Genomic DNA, 13714 nt, shown 5'->3' on the forward strand with positions numbered 1-13714 from the left:
TTTTATAGTGTGAGTTGTTATCTAATGTGATACAAAGCTACAAACATGTTCATTTGGACAGAGTGATTAACTGAGGTGTAGTGTTGTCAAAATAATGGAATTTCTAAATTCACTACCTTGCAAAATATTGATATTCAATAGGCTACTATTTTTTGCATAATAACAATTCTATCAAAAATAGTAGGCTAGCTAAGGCTACAAAAAAATAAAAATAAAGATCTATATGCTAGAAATATGTTTACTTTAAATTTCTTCAGAGGGATTTTTTTTCAGTTTCCCTCAAAATAGGGTGATGTGGGCATTGTAGCACTTTAAATGCATGTAATGCCTGTTTTATTCATACTTGAGCAGAAATTCCATATATATTCTTCACAAAAGTAGTAGAACATTCTAGGAAATCCCTAATATGGATGAAGGCATCCAGCTGTTGCTGTAGTAGAATAAAAATAGGATCTGAATAAAAATAAAAAGGCTTTAACTGATCATTTACACGACTGCGACAATAAATGTTTTATACAGTTGAAGTCAGAATTATTAGCCCTCCTTTGAATTTTATTTTCTTTTTTAAATATTTCCCAAATGATGTTTAACAGAGCAAGGAAATTTTCACAGTAGCCTATGTCTGATAATATTTCCTTTTGAAGAAAGTCTTATTTGTTTTATTTCAGCTAGAATAAAAGCAGTTTTACATTAAAAAAAAAAAACATTTTAGGGTCGAAATTATTAGCCCCTTTAAGATTTTATATATTTTTCCTATAGTCTACAGAACAAACCATCGTTATACAATAACTTGCCTTATTACCCTAACCTGCCTTTAAAGCCTTTAAATGTCACTTTAAGATAGAGGTGTCTTAAACAACGTCTAGTCAAATATTATTTACTGTCATCATGGCAAAGATAAAATAAATCAGTTATTAGAGTTGAGGTATTAAAACTATTATGATTAGAAATGTGCTGAAAACAATCTTCTCTCTGTTAAACAGAATTTGGGGGAAAAAATAAACGGGGGCTAATAATTCAGACTTCAACTGTGTGCTCTTCCAACCATTTTATGTATTTTCATAAGACAGTTGATTTATAATTTGATTCAAACTGACATAGCATGTTACAGTAGAATATAGTTATATAATAATACGCTAGATGCATAAACTCACTGTGATTTAACTATTACAGAAACAGATGTGACTTGCTATATCATATAAATATATCATATCTAGAAAGCTAGTACAATTTACGTTTTTTTTACTTGTATTTACATTGATATGATGCACATTTTACTGATTATAGTTATTTTATGTCACCAAAACTACACACATTTTATACTGTGGAAACAAGCTTCATCAGTAGTTAAAACTATTCAGTTTCGCGAAAGAGTTGTATTATTACCTCATTAGCTTCAGCTCCTCAAAATAATAAATGAATGATGTGCAGTGGCGGGATTTTTTTAACACCATGTGACAACAGAGCCACTCCCACCTGCCGGTAGAAACAGGTACTGCTGAACAGCTGACGGTTTAATTACCTGACACAAACGCTGCGTTAAGTGGAATGTTCGTGATGTATGTGGTAATTTTTAGTACTTACATAACAAAATAATTGTTATACAACATATATTTATTTAAGTGCAACATATTGCAAGAGATCAGGGGCTTTGTGACAATACATCAGGGGCTTAAGCCCCCAAAGCCCCCCCCTCGCAACGCCCCTGACTTATTGATACATTTCTCCCTTGTTTTTCACTCTATACTATTTCTGCTCTCTCTCTCTCTCTCTCTCTCTCTCTCTCTCTCTCTCTCTCTCTCTCTCTCTCTCTCTCTCTCTCACATTTCACATTTTAGGTGCTTTATTGGCATGACAAATAACTGTACATTCATATTGCATACGTACAAACAAGACTGTAGTGCAAACAAATATGGATATAAAATATAATACAGAAAAAACACAGAAATAAATAAAATAAAAATAGATTAATAAAAATAAAAAGATTGATAAAATAAAAAATATTAATAAAAATTAAAATAGATTAGATCTCTCTCACAAACACACACTTTAGTATTTAAAGTTGATCAAATTTTTCAATCTAAACATTTTAAGACAATTTTGAGAAGCTTTTTTTAATCCAGTTCATAATGACTTGCATGTCTACAACACATTACTTACTATTAATATATGAGAGTCCAAATCTCATCCTCAAAATTATGACCCCTTATTTTCTTTTCTATTTTTACAACTTTATAGGCCTTTATAGTGTTTCTTATTGTTTCATATGAATTGTCGTCTCTTATTATCTGTGTTCCACGTGTTCTGCCATTCTTTAGCAATATCTTCAGTAATAATATTTCATTTACCTTTACTTACAGAAGCATTAAAGGGGTAGTTCACATTAAAAAAAAAACATTTTTACCTGTTTGAGTTTCTTCTGCTGAATGCAAATGAAGAGAATAGGCTATAGGGTCAAAAAGCAGCCACTATATGGTTCAACAGCTCCTACGAACATGGCTGCTTTTTAAAACATTTTCTGGCACACAAAATGTTCTTGGAACTCGATTACAATTGAACCACTAAAGTCACGTCACAGGTTTTGACAATGTTTTTGGTTACTTTTCCAGAAAAACCACTGTCAAAACCTTTGAGCATCTCTGGACTCTTGCTGACAGATGAGGGAGCTCTCTGATTTCATCTAAATTGTCTCCATTTGCATTCTGAAGATGACCAAAGTTCTCAGGGGATTGAAACAAAAGGTAGAGGGACAATCGTTCTCGAGAGCCACATCGCACTGCTTTTTTCAAATTTATTTATTAATTTTTTATTGCAACAACAACTGGCCATTACAACAAATAGAAATACAGGAACTGATACTCGTGTGATATTACTCATATATTCATTCATTTTCTTTATAGCTTAGTCCTTTTATTAATCAGGGGTCACCATAGTGGAATGAACTGCCAACTTATCCAGCAGCACATGCTTTACACAGCGGATGCCCTTCCAGCTGCAACCCGTTACTGGGAAACATGCATACAAACTCATTCACACACACCGCATGTCTATGAACTTTGTGAAAACCAGAGCATCCGGAGGAAACGCACGTGAACACAGGGAGAACATGCAAACTCCACACAGAAATGCCAACTGACCCAGTTGAGGCTCGAACCAGCAACCTTCTTGCTGTGAAGCGATCGTGCTACCCACTGCAACAGTGTGACGCCTCACATATGTGTAATTATTTGATGTATTAAACTGGTATTGGTGAAGAACTATGCTTACTAAAAGGCACCATTCAGATGTAATAATCTGGGCAATCAAGCATGTATTGTTATAGACACCTTTGCTTATGTGTCTTAAGAGATGTTAGGCAGGTCCTGTTCATGCAATATGCTTTAGGCTATCAAGTTGGTATTGGCATGAACAGCTATACCTGTTAACAGGTTTCATATATGTAAAACGATCCTTTTCAGTTAATGATCTGGACTATTAGGCAGCTATTAATAAAGACGACTGCACATGATGATGAGCCATTTATTTAAATGAATATGTGACACAGATATTTAAATTTCATTGTTGCAAACAAGTTACAGGATTAAGTGCAGTTGTTGTTTTATGTGATGTTCACCACTGTAATTACACCATAGTGAAACAGAAGTCTGAGAAATGCTGTAGTTGGTGTAGGTGGAGCAGGTTAATCACATTAAAAGTTATGCATTGTGTAGTTAAGAAAGTAAACTCTTGTCATTGAATTACCCTGTATAAACTGCCTATACAATAATTTAACTTGTGATGTAATTATTTGGTAATTATAAATATATAGCTGCATGACAGATTTGATAGTGGACTCTACAAAGGTAAGACCAAAGCTTGAAATCGCATCACGTGAGTGCATGAGACCAATAGAAGATCAAAACATGAGCTATATGGAGCAATCAGTCGCTTTTAGTATCGTCTAATCATATTGTTTAATCCCACCCTTTTTTGCAGCGCTGTACGAAAGAATTTTGCAAGCACAAACTCTAGTGTGACCGCGGCCTAACTTGCTTTCAGATTAACTATGCCCGGCTGCTATATATATACCTTAGACAGAGTGGGTACATCTAGAAGCTGCTGTGCTGTAGAAGTTTCTGATTAAAATTATGATTTGTGCCTGTACCATAACAGATCTCTCTTGTTGTGATATGTGTCTTGGTAACCTTTAATGTGTTGTTTTTTGCGCATTGATTCGACTGCATTGAGTGAGAGAGTGCATTTTCCCTCCTTCTCCTGGTTAAGAGATAAAGCTATATAATAGAATTAGTTATATTTCAGATAGTATAAATCAATTATTAGCAACAAAAGACCAATTTTATAATGATTTTAGCGTAAAAGACTTTATTTGAAGCAAAAAAGATGCTGGAGGACTGGATCAGATATATGGCACTTTAATCACACCTAAATGCCTCTGTAGCTTGTACATAACATTTCACAACACCTGGAATTAACACAAATGAGTTTGAAGTTACAGATTGTCTCATCCATTTGTGATTAATGTACAAACAATTATCTACAAAGGACAAAAGTAGCAAATAATCGACAGTATGTGATCGCTTTTCTGTGTTGAAAGGAAAAGGTTTTGTCACAGAGTATCTTTTATATTCTTTTGTGACTGTCTATGCATATTTGTATGCACAAACACAACTGATAATTAGAGGGAAAACATCTTTGTTACATACCAGGTGAATAAGAGGCTTTCGGGAAAGATGAGCTGCTCACACATGTTCTGCTCAACTAAAAAACGAAGGAAAGAAAAGAAAATTGGCACAGAAACAAGTTACATTTTGATCATAAAAATTTATAGACACTTTTGGAAAGAAATAACTGATCTGTTAAGAGTGTGTTGACAGTTTACAGGAAGCAGTAATGAGCTGCATGTGCTTTAGGAGAAGTAAAGGACTCTAAACTCACATAAAGAACAGGTTCAGTGATAAATAAATGACTAAAACATTGCTAATATTAATATATTGACTGAACTTAACACAAATAAAACCTCACTGTGAAGATTAGAAATTGTTTCTTTTAACGAATACTGATATATCACAGTACAATAGTATCACTTACATAACTAGTATATAAGTGAATGTAGTTGTGTATGTTGAGACATCAGTGTGGTTTAAGTCTTCAATGCTCATTTGCATCTTTAAACAAAAAACAGCTTGGGAAAAAAAAAACAATTAAAATGAGTTTCAAATCAAAATACCTCAACATAAGTGTATCAGCATTAACTACAAAATGCAGCAGCCAAAATAAAAAAGCTTCCATCAATAGTCATATAAAACAACAGCAACAAAACAAATGATGATGGCTAAAGTCAACTTATTTTCCCAATACATCACTATTTCTCTGTAAAACAAGTTTGTAAAGCTGCTGAACTTCCCATCCCCCACTGTATGTGTCTTGAGTCTTCACTGCTCCCCACTGCTCATTTGCATCTCTATACCAGCATTAATGGGGGCCAATTGAGTCTTATCCAATCACATTCCAGATCCAGTAGCTCAGCAGGGTTGCATCTATATATTCTGTGTTTCTAACGGAGGCTTCATTATCTGATTTAGCTGTAAGAGAACAACTTTGGAGGACAAACTACGATTGTGGATTCCTACATTGGGATTATTACCAACAACAACCTACAAAGAAAAACCCACTGAGGACTTTTTTTATCCCACTTCTTCATTGAAGACAGAAAAGGTGAGTTGCACATTTTGAATTTACACTCAAATAATATCTGAATGCTAACATTATAAAATGTAAATATGTGTGGATGCATTGTTCAACATTGTATTAAGTTCTTCAGTCATTTTTAAAAGCTATTGTTTCTTGCTCAGACTTACCTGTTTTGGTTTTGTTAATTACTCTCATATAAAGAAACTGTTAAAGCAAATGTTAAAGATAAGTTTGTTTCTGTTCATTGTTTTGTTCATTTTAAACAGAATAAAGTGTCCAAACACAGAGAAAAACTCCCTCTGAAGCGACTGATCTCCACACTGTTATAAAAATGGCGTTTATTAAAGAGGAGAGTGAAGATGTGAAGATTGAAGAAACATTCAGAGTCAAGCATGAAGATCTGCAGGAACTAACAGGTTGGTTTTCATTCTCAAAAACCAACTCAGTCATTTGATCCTCATTTAGATATATTTTAATAATAAGAATACTAAATTGAATCCATCTTGCAGCCCTGGGTGTGCTGCCTAGTTCTCCTAAATGCATATAAGCACTTATTTAAAGATAGGAATAAGTTTCTTTCATACTTGTTCTCGTGTCATTCTTTTTCTGTTTTAATAGTCTCCCATTTTTTCTACCTTCTTAAGGTTATTGCATTTCTTGTTCTCCTACTGTTTGTAAAGCGTCCATGAGCACTGGCACTATATAAAATAAATAAAAACAATCAATTTAAAAAGTTTATCTGAGCTGACGATATTTGACCTACAGTATTCTCATAAAAGATATCTGCTATTACAGTGATAGTGTTGGCTTAGTACTTTCCATTTGCATATGTCACGTTGATCACAATTCCCCTTTTTTTAATCAATTTTTTTATGGGTTTAAAGTTGTTTCTAGTAGTTGTTACTAGTTCTCACAGATAGTAACTGAGTTAGAATGACATCATAATTATATTAACTAATTACCAGGGCTATTCCCTATTTGAAACATGCAGTGTCTTAAAATGTCTTAAATTTCAAAATCTAAAATTTTAGGCCTTAAAAAGTCTTAAATTTACTGAAATGTTGTGTTGTAGGTCTTAAATCTTTTTTATACAAGTCTTTATTTTTCTTTGTTCATGTTTTGTTACCCAATCTGGCCAAAACCCATACAATCACCAACAATTTATCTCAATAAATGTTTAACTTTTTATTCAAAAAGGTCATTTTAACTCTATTTATTATAATAGTTTAATTATTTTGTCTACAATAATATTTGTTTAAACGTGCTCCATGGATTTACTGCTGAGGACATCGACCTGGACAGATTGTTGCGCATAGATTTAGTTTATTATAGTTTTAAAACTTTAAAAACATTTGCTCGTTTGTTTTTTTATTTTAAAGAAAGTTTATTTTAGAAAAAAGTGTGTGGATACAAGTAGAGTAGTACACAATATTTAAGATCTTTTGCTAAGAAATAAAAAAAATATTTAAATATTATTATTATTCAATAATTATTTTATTATTAAATGCATTAAATTATACTATTTTTTGAGAGGACAAATACAAATCTTTTTCATCTGGGGCATTTGAAAAATTCCTTAGTCTAAAATTTCATTCATAATGGTCTTAAATATGTCTTAAAACATCTTAAATTTAACTTGGTGAAACCTGCAGAGACCACGATTAAAAGTATGTCAGAAAACGTGGATGCCCTTAATTTGAAATATGCTGAATGAAATGGACACTAAAACAATTAATTATTATAAAACATTGTACAGTGTTCTAAACTATATGATGATGTTGGGATGACATGAGACTAAAAGATAATGTTTAGCATTGGACTGACTACAACTGGCCAACAAGCTAGTTTAAAAATATCTTTTACTGCTTAAGAAATGAAGAAAATCAGCATGCTGATGATATGCAAACATTTGAGTGTGAAGTTCATCAGTATTAACCATATTCTTCATGTACCAGCAGGCGGCGCTATTGGAATATTTTTGCTTGAGACTTTTTTTTAAATAATTAATTTTTAGATCTTAAAAGTGTTATGCTGCTTAGGCATGGGACGATACCCCTTTTCAAGGTATACCACCTCAACGTTTTTCAAACGTCTCATGGCTTCAAACGTCACCACGTGTTCATTGTGTGTCGGCATTATCCTCTGAGGTGAAAGTCATTTATTAAGTACAAAAAAGATTTATGTAGCGTCTTCTACCACTGTGAGTTCTGTTTTTACTGTTGATATTTGGCGCCAGTTAATTAGGAAGTGACGATTTTGTTCTCTTTGATTCATCGGATGGAAACGCTGCTTTATTCGCACATCTTTTATGTGATATTCCAGTTTTGCAAATAAATTTAATTTGCATTTTGGATGGAAACACAGCTATTGCTTACATTTCAGTCACACAAAGAACAAAGTCACTTACGAGAATGGCTTGTCCTTCTTTAGTGAATAATAAGCTTAAATTCACAGACCTTTGACAGGGACATGCACTGTAACTAGATTCATGGGATTATTACTAGTTCTAAAAACTATTTTTAGTACTGCTTACATTCTTATTATTCAAATATTTTTATTTATTTTTCAAAAGTCTTAAATTTTTCCACAACACACATATTGAACAAAAAATTAAAACGGTACAAAGATACAGAAATACTTACACCCATAAAGAAAAAGGGAGAAAGAGAAAAATAAATAAGTCAAATAAGTCAAATAAATAAATAAAACAGATAAAACAAATTAAGAAATTAGGGATAAACTCTCACATAGGATATAATAACCCCTGAGCGTTCAATGTGGGATAGGAAAGGCTGCCAAACCTCATAAAACTTTTTGCAGAGCCTCAGATGGTGTACTTAAGGTCCTCGAGTTAAAGATGTGAAAACAATTCTAATATTCAATGTTTGTGGGATGGCAGGTTTGTTTTTTTCAACTGAGAAGACTCAGGCGTCTGGCCAATAAAGAATAATAGGCAAGGATTTCTGTAATTAGGCTGACAGGTACATTTCAGGTACATCTTCAGATGTTGGAAAACTAGAATAGTGTTTCTATAGTCAGTTTGTGTAAATTGGCTGTGCAATAATAGGGTATATGCAGAAGCATGCTAATAGGACTTTTAATTTGCCAGTAACCTGGGTTAAGCGCTTCCGGTATGCCAAAGCAAAAATTTGCGTGTTTAAGGTCTGCTTTCTTTAGAAATCAGCAATCTCCACTGCTCGAGTGATATCTGATATAAAGTGGGTCTCAGATTGTACAAGAAGCACTTCATTACATTACATTTTTCCCCGCCATGTCTCTGTAATATCAGCATTTATTTTACCCCAGTATATTCAATTGAGCTTCTGCGCTAGCCTGCCGATTCTGACCGGCCGGCCACCCCTGCTCTACTTGTCCCCACAATGCAACAGTTCAGTCAACTTCTCTTTCTTCAGCACACCACATAATGCTGGCCTCTTCAACTCTCCTCTTCTTTTATACTCTTACCCATTTCCTTTTAGCCGTCCCATGGGTGGAGACAAATTAAACAATGTTGACTGTCGTCACAGGAAATACTAACAATCATAAATGCATGATTATATGCTGTCATGGCTTTGCAATCAAAAAAATGTTTTAATAATAGAGGCCAATAGAGAAAAAACAGCCATGAATATAATGAAAAGAGTAAATTTGCCCAGAGTGTATTGTTGTTTTTTTTCCAAAGCATTTTCCCAGAATATGTCAAAATAAGATGTCCCTAAATATCAGTTCATTTGCTTAAACAGAGAAAGTTTTTTTTTCCAAGCTAAGCCTCAAAATCACCCCAGAATTGATGAAAAAGACCCAACAGCACACAATGGGAAAGGTGCACATTTCAGCCTTTATGCAGATGCTGTACAGGTGTGTCTCATGTCTGGGAGGCAAATATTCAGCTGTTTGTTCAGCTGTTACCCCAGAACATTTTTTCTGATGCATTTACCACTCAGGCAAAGAATGAACAAGTATTTCCTGTCTGCTTTAAAAATTTTAGAAAAAAGATTTTGTTATTATGAATATATAGGAATAAAAATAGGCCATTTACAGCTTTCAAATCTGTGTCTTATCAATGACCAAAATGACTTTTATGATCAATTATGTAAGGAACTCTGAAAACTGGACTGACACGGTTTCAATTTACTATAATTTCTATGTTAAGCAGCTTTGACACAATTTATATTGTAAAAGCACTAGATAAATAAAGATTAATTAAACCTGCTTAAATGTGTACATGTTAATAGGCTGAACAAAACATGATCTTTTATATTTTACATTTAATGTGCATAAAAATTACAGTGTGTGTAGCCAATGTTTCCAGTGTCTTTTCACTTTTTATTTTTTAATGAGAGTATTTAAGACTTAATGAAAACTAATGTTTTATTTATTTATTTCAGACCCAATTGAAGAGAATAAGGTGAGTAAAGAGGAGGAAAATCATGTCAAAATTGAGGAAAAAACTCATTTACAGACTGATGGTATTTTGAAAAGGAGAGACGAGAATTGTTTCACATGCACTCAGTGTGGAAAGAGTTTCAGCCAATCATCATCCCTTAATCTACACATGATGAGCCACACTGGAGAGAAACCATTTACTTGCACTCAGTGTGGAAAGACTTTTAACTGCTCATCACACCTTAATCAACACATGAGGATCCACACTGGAGAGAAACCATTCACATGCACTCAGTGTGGGAAGAGTTTCAGCCAATCATCAAACCTTAATCTACACATGAGGATCCACACTGGAGAGAAACCATTCCAATGTACCCAGTGTGGGAAGAGTTTCAGCCACTCATCATCCCTTAATCAACACATGAGGATCCACACTGGAGAAAAACCATTCACATGCTCTCAGTGTGGGAAGAGTTTTAACTGCTTATCACTCCTTAATAAACACATGAAGATCCACACTGGAGAGAAACCATTCACATGCACTCAGTGTGGGAAGAGTTTTAGCCAATCAACATCCCTTAATCAACACGTGAGAATCCACACTGGAGAAAAACCATTCACATGTACTCAGTGTGGAAAGAGTTTTAGCCAATCATCCTCTCTTAATCAACACATGAAGATCCACACTGGAGAGAAACCATTTACTTGCACTCAGTGTGGGAAGAGTTTTAACTGCAAACCACACCTTAATCAACACTCGAGAATCCACTCTGGAGAGAAACCATTTACATGCACTCAGTGTGGGAAGAGTTTCAGCCAATCATCAAACCTTAATCTACATATGATGAGCCACACTGGAGAGAAACCATTTACTTGCACTCAGTGTGGGAAGAGTTTTAACTTCTTATCACACCTTAATTTACACATGAGGATCCACACTGGAGAGAAACCATTCACATGCACTCAGTGTGGGAGGAGTTTCAGCCACTCATCATCCCTTAATCGACACATGATGAGACACACCGGAGATAAACCATTTATGTCTAATCATGTTGTTTAATCCCACCCCTTTTCACAGCGTTGTACAACAGAATTTTGCATGCTCAAACTCTAGTGTGGGATGAGTTTCAGCAACTTATCAGACCTTAAACACATAAAGACCCACACTGGAGAGAAACCATTCACATGCACCCAATGTGGGAAGAGTTTCAACAGATCAGCAAACCTTAATGAACGCATGAAGATCCACACTGGTGTGAAAGAGTATATGTGCTTAAGTGTGAGAAGACTTTTCTTACAGCTCAAATTAAAACTGCTCTAGATGATTCACACTGGAGAGACCGTACAAGTGTTCACACTGTGACAAGAGGTTAAATCTGTTAACACATCTGAAAACAAAAGAGGATTGGATGCATCTGTACTCCACTCTCCAGTGTATTCATGTAGCTAGTGTTGTTTTGGATGATGTTCTCTGTCTGACTCTCTAAATGAGAAACATGACTGGGAAAGTCCATTAATTTGTCCTGTGTTGCATCTTTTATTAGTAAAGTTTCTTTACTTTTAGGTTCAAGATTTTTTCTAGTTCACTAGATTTACTTTTTTGAGCAGAATACAAACTTGATGAATATTTTATGATTTAGGCAGAGCAACAGGTATTCAGTCTTACAACATTTATATACTGTGATGATCCCAAAACTCCAGATTGGAGTATGTGGTAAATCCTGATTGGATGCCTGCATTACTCATTAATGGATAAATAAAAGTTGTTATGCTAGCTACTCCAGGTCGCTGTGGCTACTCCGGAGTCATCATGTCAAGACCTGCCATCTCATTGACCCTTTAACCAATTTGCATTCAGGCTATTTTGTTGGCTCATCTCTCTTTTATTCTGCAACTCAAACAAGCATAACGCTTTTTGTAAAATGTGTCCAGTTGTGTCCGAGATCTTGTCCTTTCAGTCATAGCTATAGGTGAGAGTAGGAACCTAGATTCAGCAGTAAACTGAGAACACTGCCTTTCAACTCAGCTCCATCAACACAACAGACAATCAAATCAACTGCATAACTGCTGCCGCTGCACTGATTCATCTTTAAATCTCACATTTCATTGCTCATAAAAATAAAAAACCCAAAAGATACTTGAACTCAGGGGCATTGCTAGGGTCGAAAGGGATAAGGGGCTTAGCCCCAAAGACCCCCCAATCCACCCCCCCCCCCCCCATTAAAAAATTATGTTCTAATTCACCCCGCTAAAATACCACCACTTTTATAATAGATTTATAAATGGTTTAATAATAAATAGGCTTTTGAGTTGACTTTTAGCAATAAATTTTGAAGCTTTGTGACTTGTAACACCAAAAAGAAAAAAAAAATTAATTATCTCACTTCTCATTTACTAGTCTGTTGTGAGCCATATCATAACTCTTGAGCCTCCTATCTCCTCTCCTGATTTGCAGTTTCTGTTTGTTTTTTGAAAATGTAATTGTCTGCATGTCTTCAAATCTAAAAAATATGATTTATTTTATATCGTGAGTTGTTATCCAATGTGATACAAAGCTACAAACAAATTAACTAAGGTGTAGTGTTGTCAAGATACTGGAATTTCTAAATTCAATACCTCGCAAAATATTGATATTCAATAGGCTACTATTTTTGACATAATAAAAAATGTATCAAAAATAGTACAAAAATAAAAATAAAGATTTATATGCTAGAAATATGTTTACTTCAAATTTCTTTTGAGGTAGATTTTTTTCAGTTTTCCTCAAAATAAGGTGATGTGGGCATTGTAGCACTTTAAATGCCTGTTTCATTCATTCATTGAGCAGAAATTCCAGATATGCCTCACAGAAGTAGTAGAACAGTCCAGGAAATCCTTAATATGGATGAAGGCATCAGCTATTGCTGTAGTTGAATGAGAATAAGATCTGAATAAACATAAAAAGGCTTTAACTAATCATTTACGCGACTGCGATAATAAATGTTTATACAGTTGAAGTCAGAATTATTATTCCCCTTTGAATTTTATTTTCTTTTTTAAATATTTCCCAAATTATGTTTAACAGAGCAAGGAAATTTCCACAGTGTGTCTGAGAATATTTTTTCTTTTGAAGAAATTCTTATTCGTTTTATTTCAGCTAGAATAAAAGCAGTATTACATTTAAAAAAAAAAACTTTTAGGGTCAAAATTATTAGCCCCTTTAAGCTAATTTTTTTTTCTGATAGTCTACAGAACAAACCATCATTCTACAATAACTTGCCTAATTACCCTAACCTGCCTTTAAAAATGTCACTTTAAGCTGTATAGAAGTGTCTTGAAAAATGTCTAGGCATATATTATTTACTGTCATCATGGCAAAGATAAAATAAATCAGTTATTAGAGATGAGTTATTAACACTATAATGTTTAGAAATGTGTTGAAAAAATCAGACTACAACTGTATGTCTTCTTCCAGCCATCTCAGGTATTTTCATAAGAAAGTCGATTTATAATCCCCTGCTAACTGACATAACATGTTAAAGTAGAATGTAGCTATACAATATGCTAGATCCATGGGCTCACTGTGATTTAACTATTACAGAAACAGATGTGACTGGCTATATCATATCTAGATAAATATGCCTAGATATCTATATCA

At 34.0% G+C, this 13714-nt stretch overlaps 2 protein-coding genes across 2 annotated transcripts in view; both read left to right on the forward strand.

Moving 5' to 3' along the window:
- The window catches only part of LOC137491262 (tripartite motif-containing protein 16-like), a 496597-nt gene that overhangs the window by 68526 nt on the left and 414357 nt on the right, over positions 1-13714 (forward strand). The gene's annotated exons all lie outside the window — the stretch shown is intronic.
- LOC110439406 (uncharacterized) lies at positions 5569-11894 on the forward strand. Its single transcript, XM_068220413.2, has 3 exons — positions 5569-5715; positions 5958-6107; positions 10080-11894. Exons 2-3 carry the CDS (start codon positions 6023-6025, stop codon positions 11135-11137), a joined length of 1143 nt encoding a protein of 380 aa, XP_068076514.2. The 5' UTR covers positions 5569-5715; positions 5958-6022; the 3' UTR covers positions 11138-11894.

Source organism: Danio rerio, chromosome 4 (genome assembly GCF_049306965.1).
Source record: "Danio rerio strain Tuebingen ecotype United States chromosome 4, GRCz12tu, whole genome shotgun sequence".
In the NCBI taxonomy this organism is placed as follows: domain Eukaryota; kingdom Metazoa; phylum Chordata; class Actinopteri; order Cypriniformes; family Danionidae; genus Danio; species Danio rerio.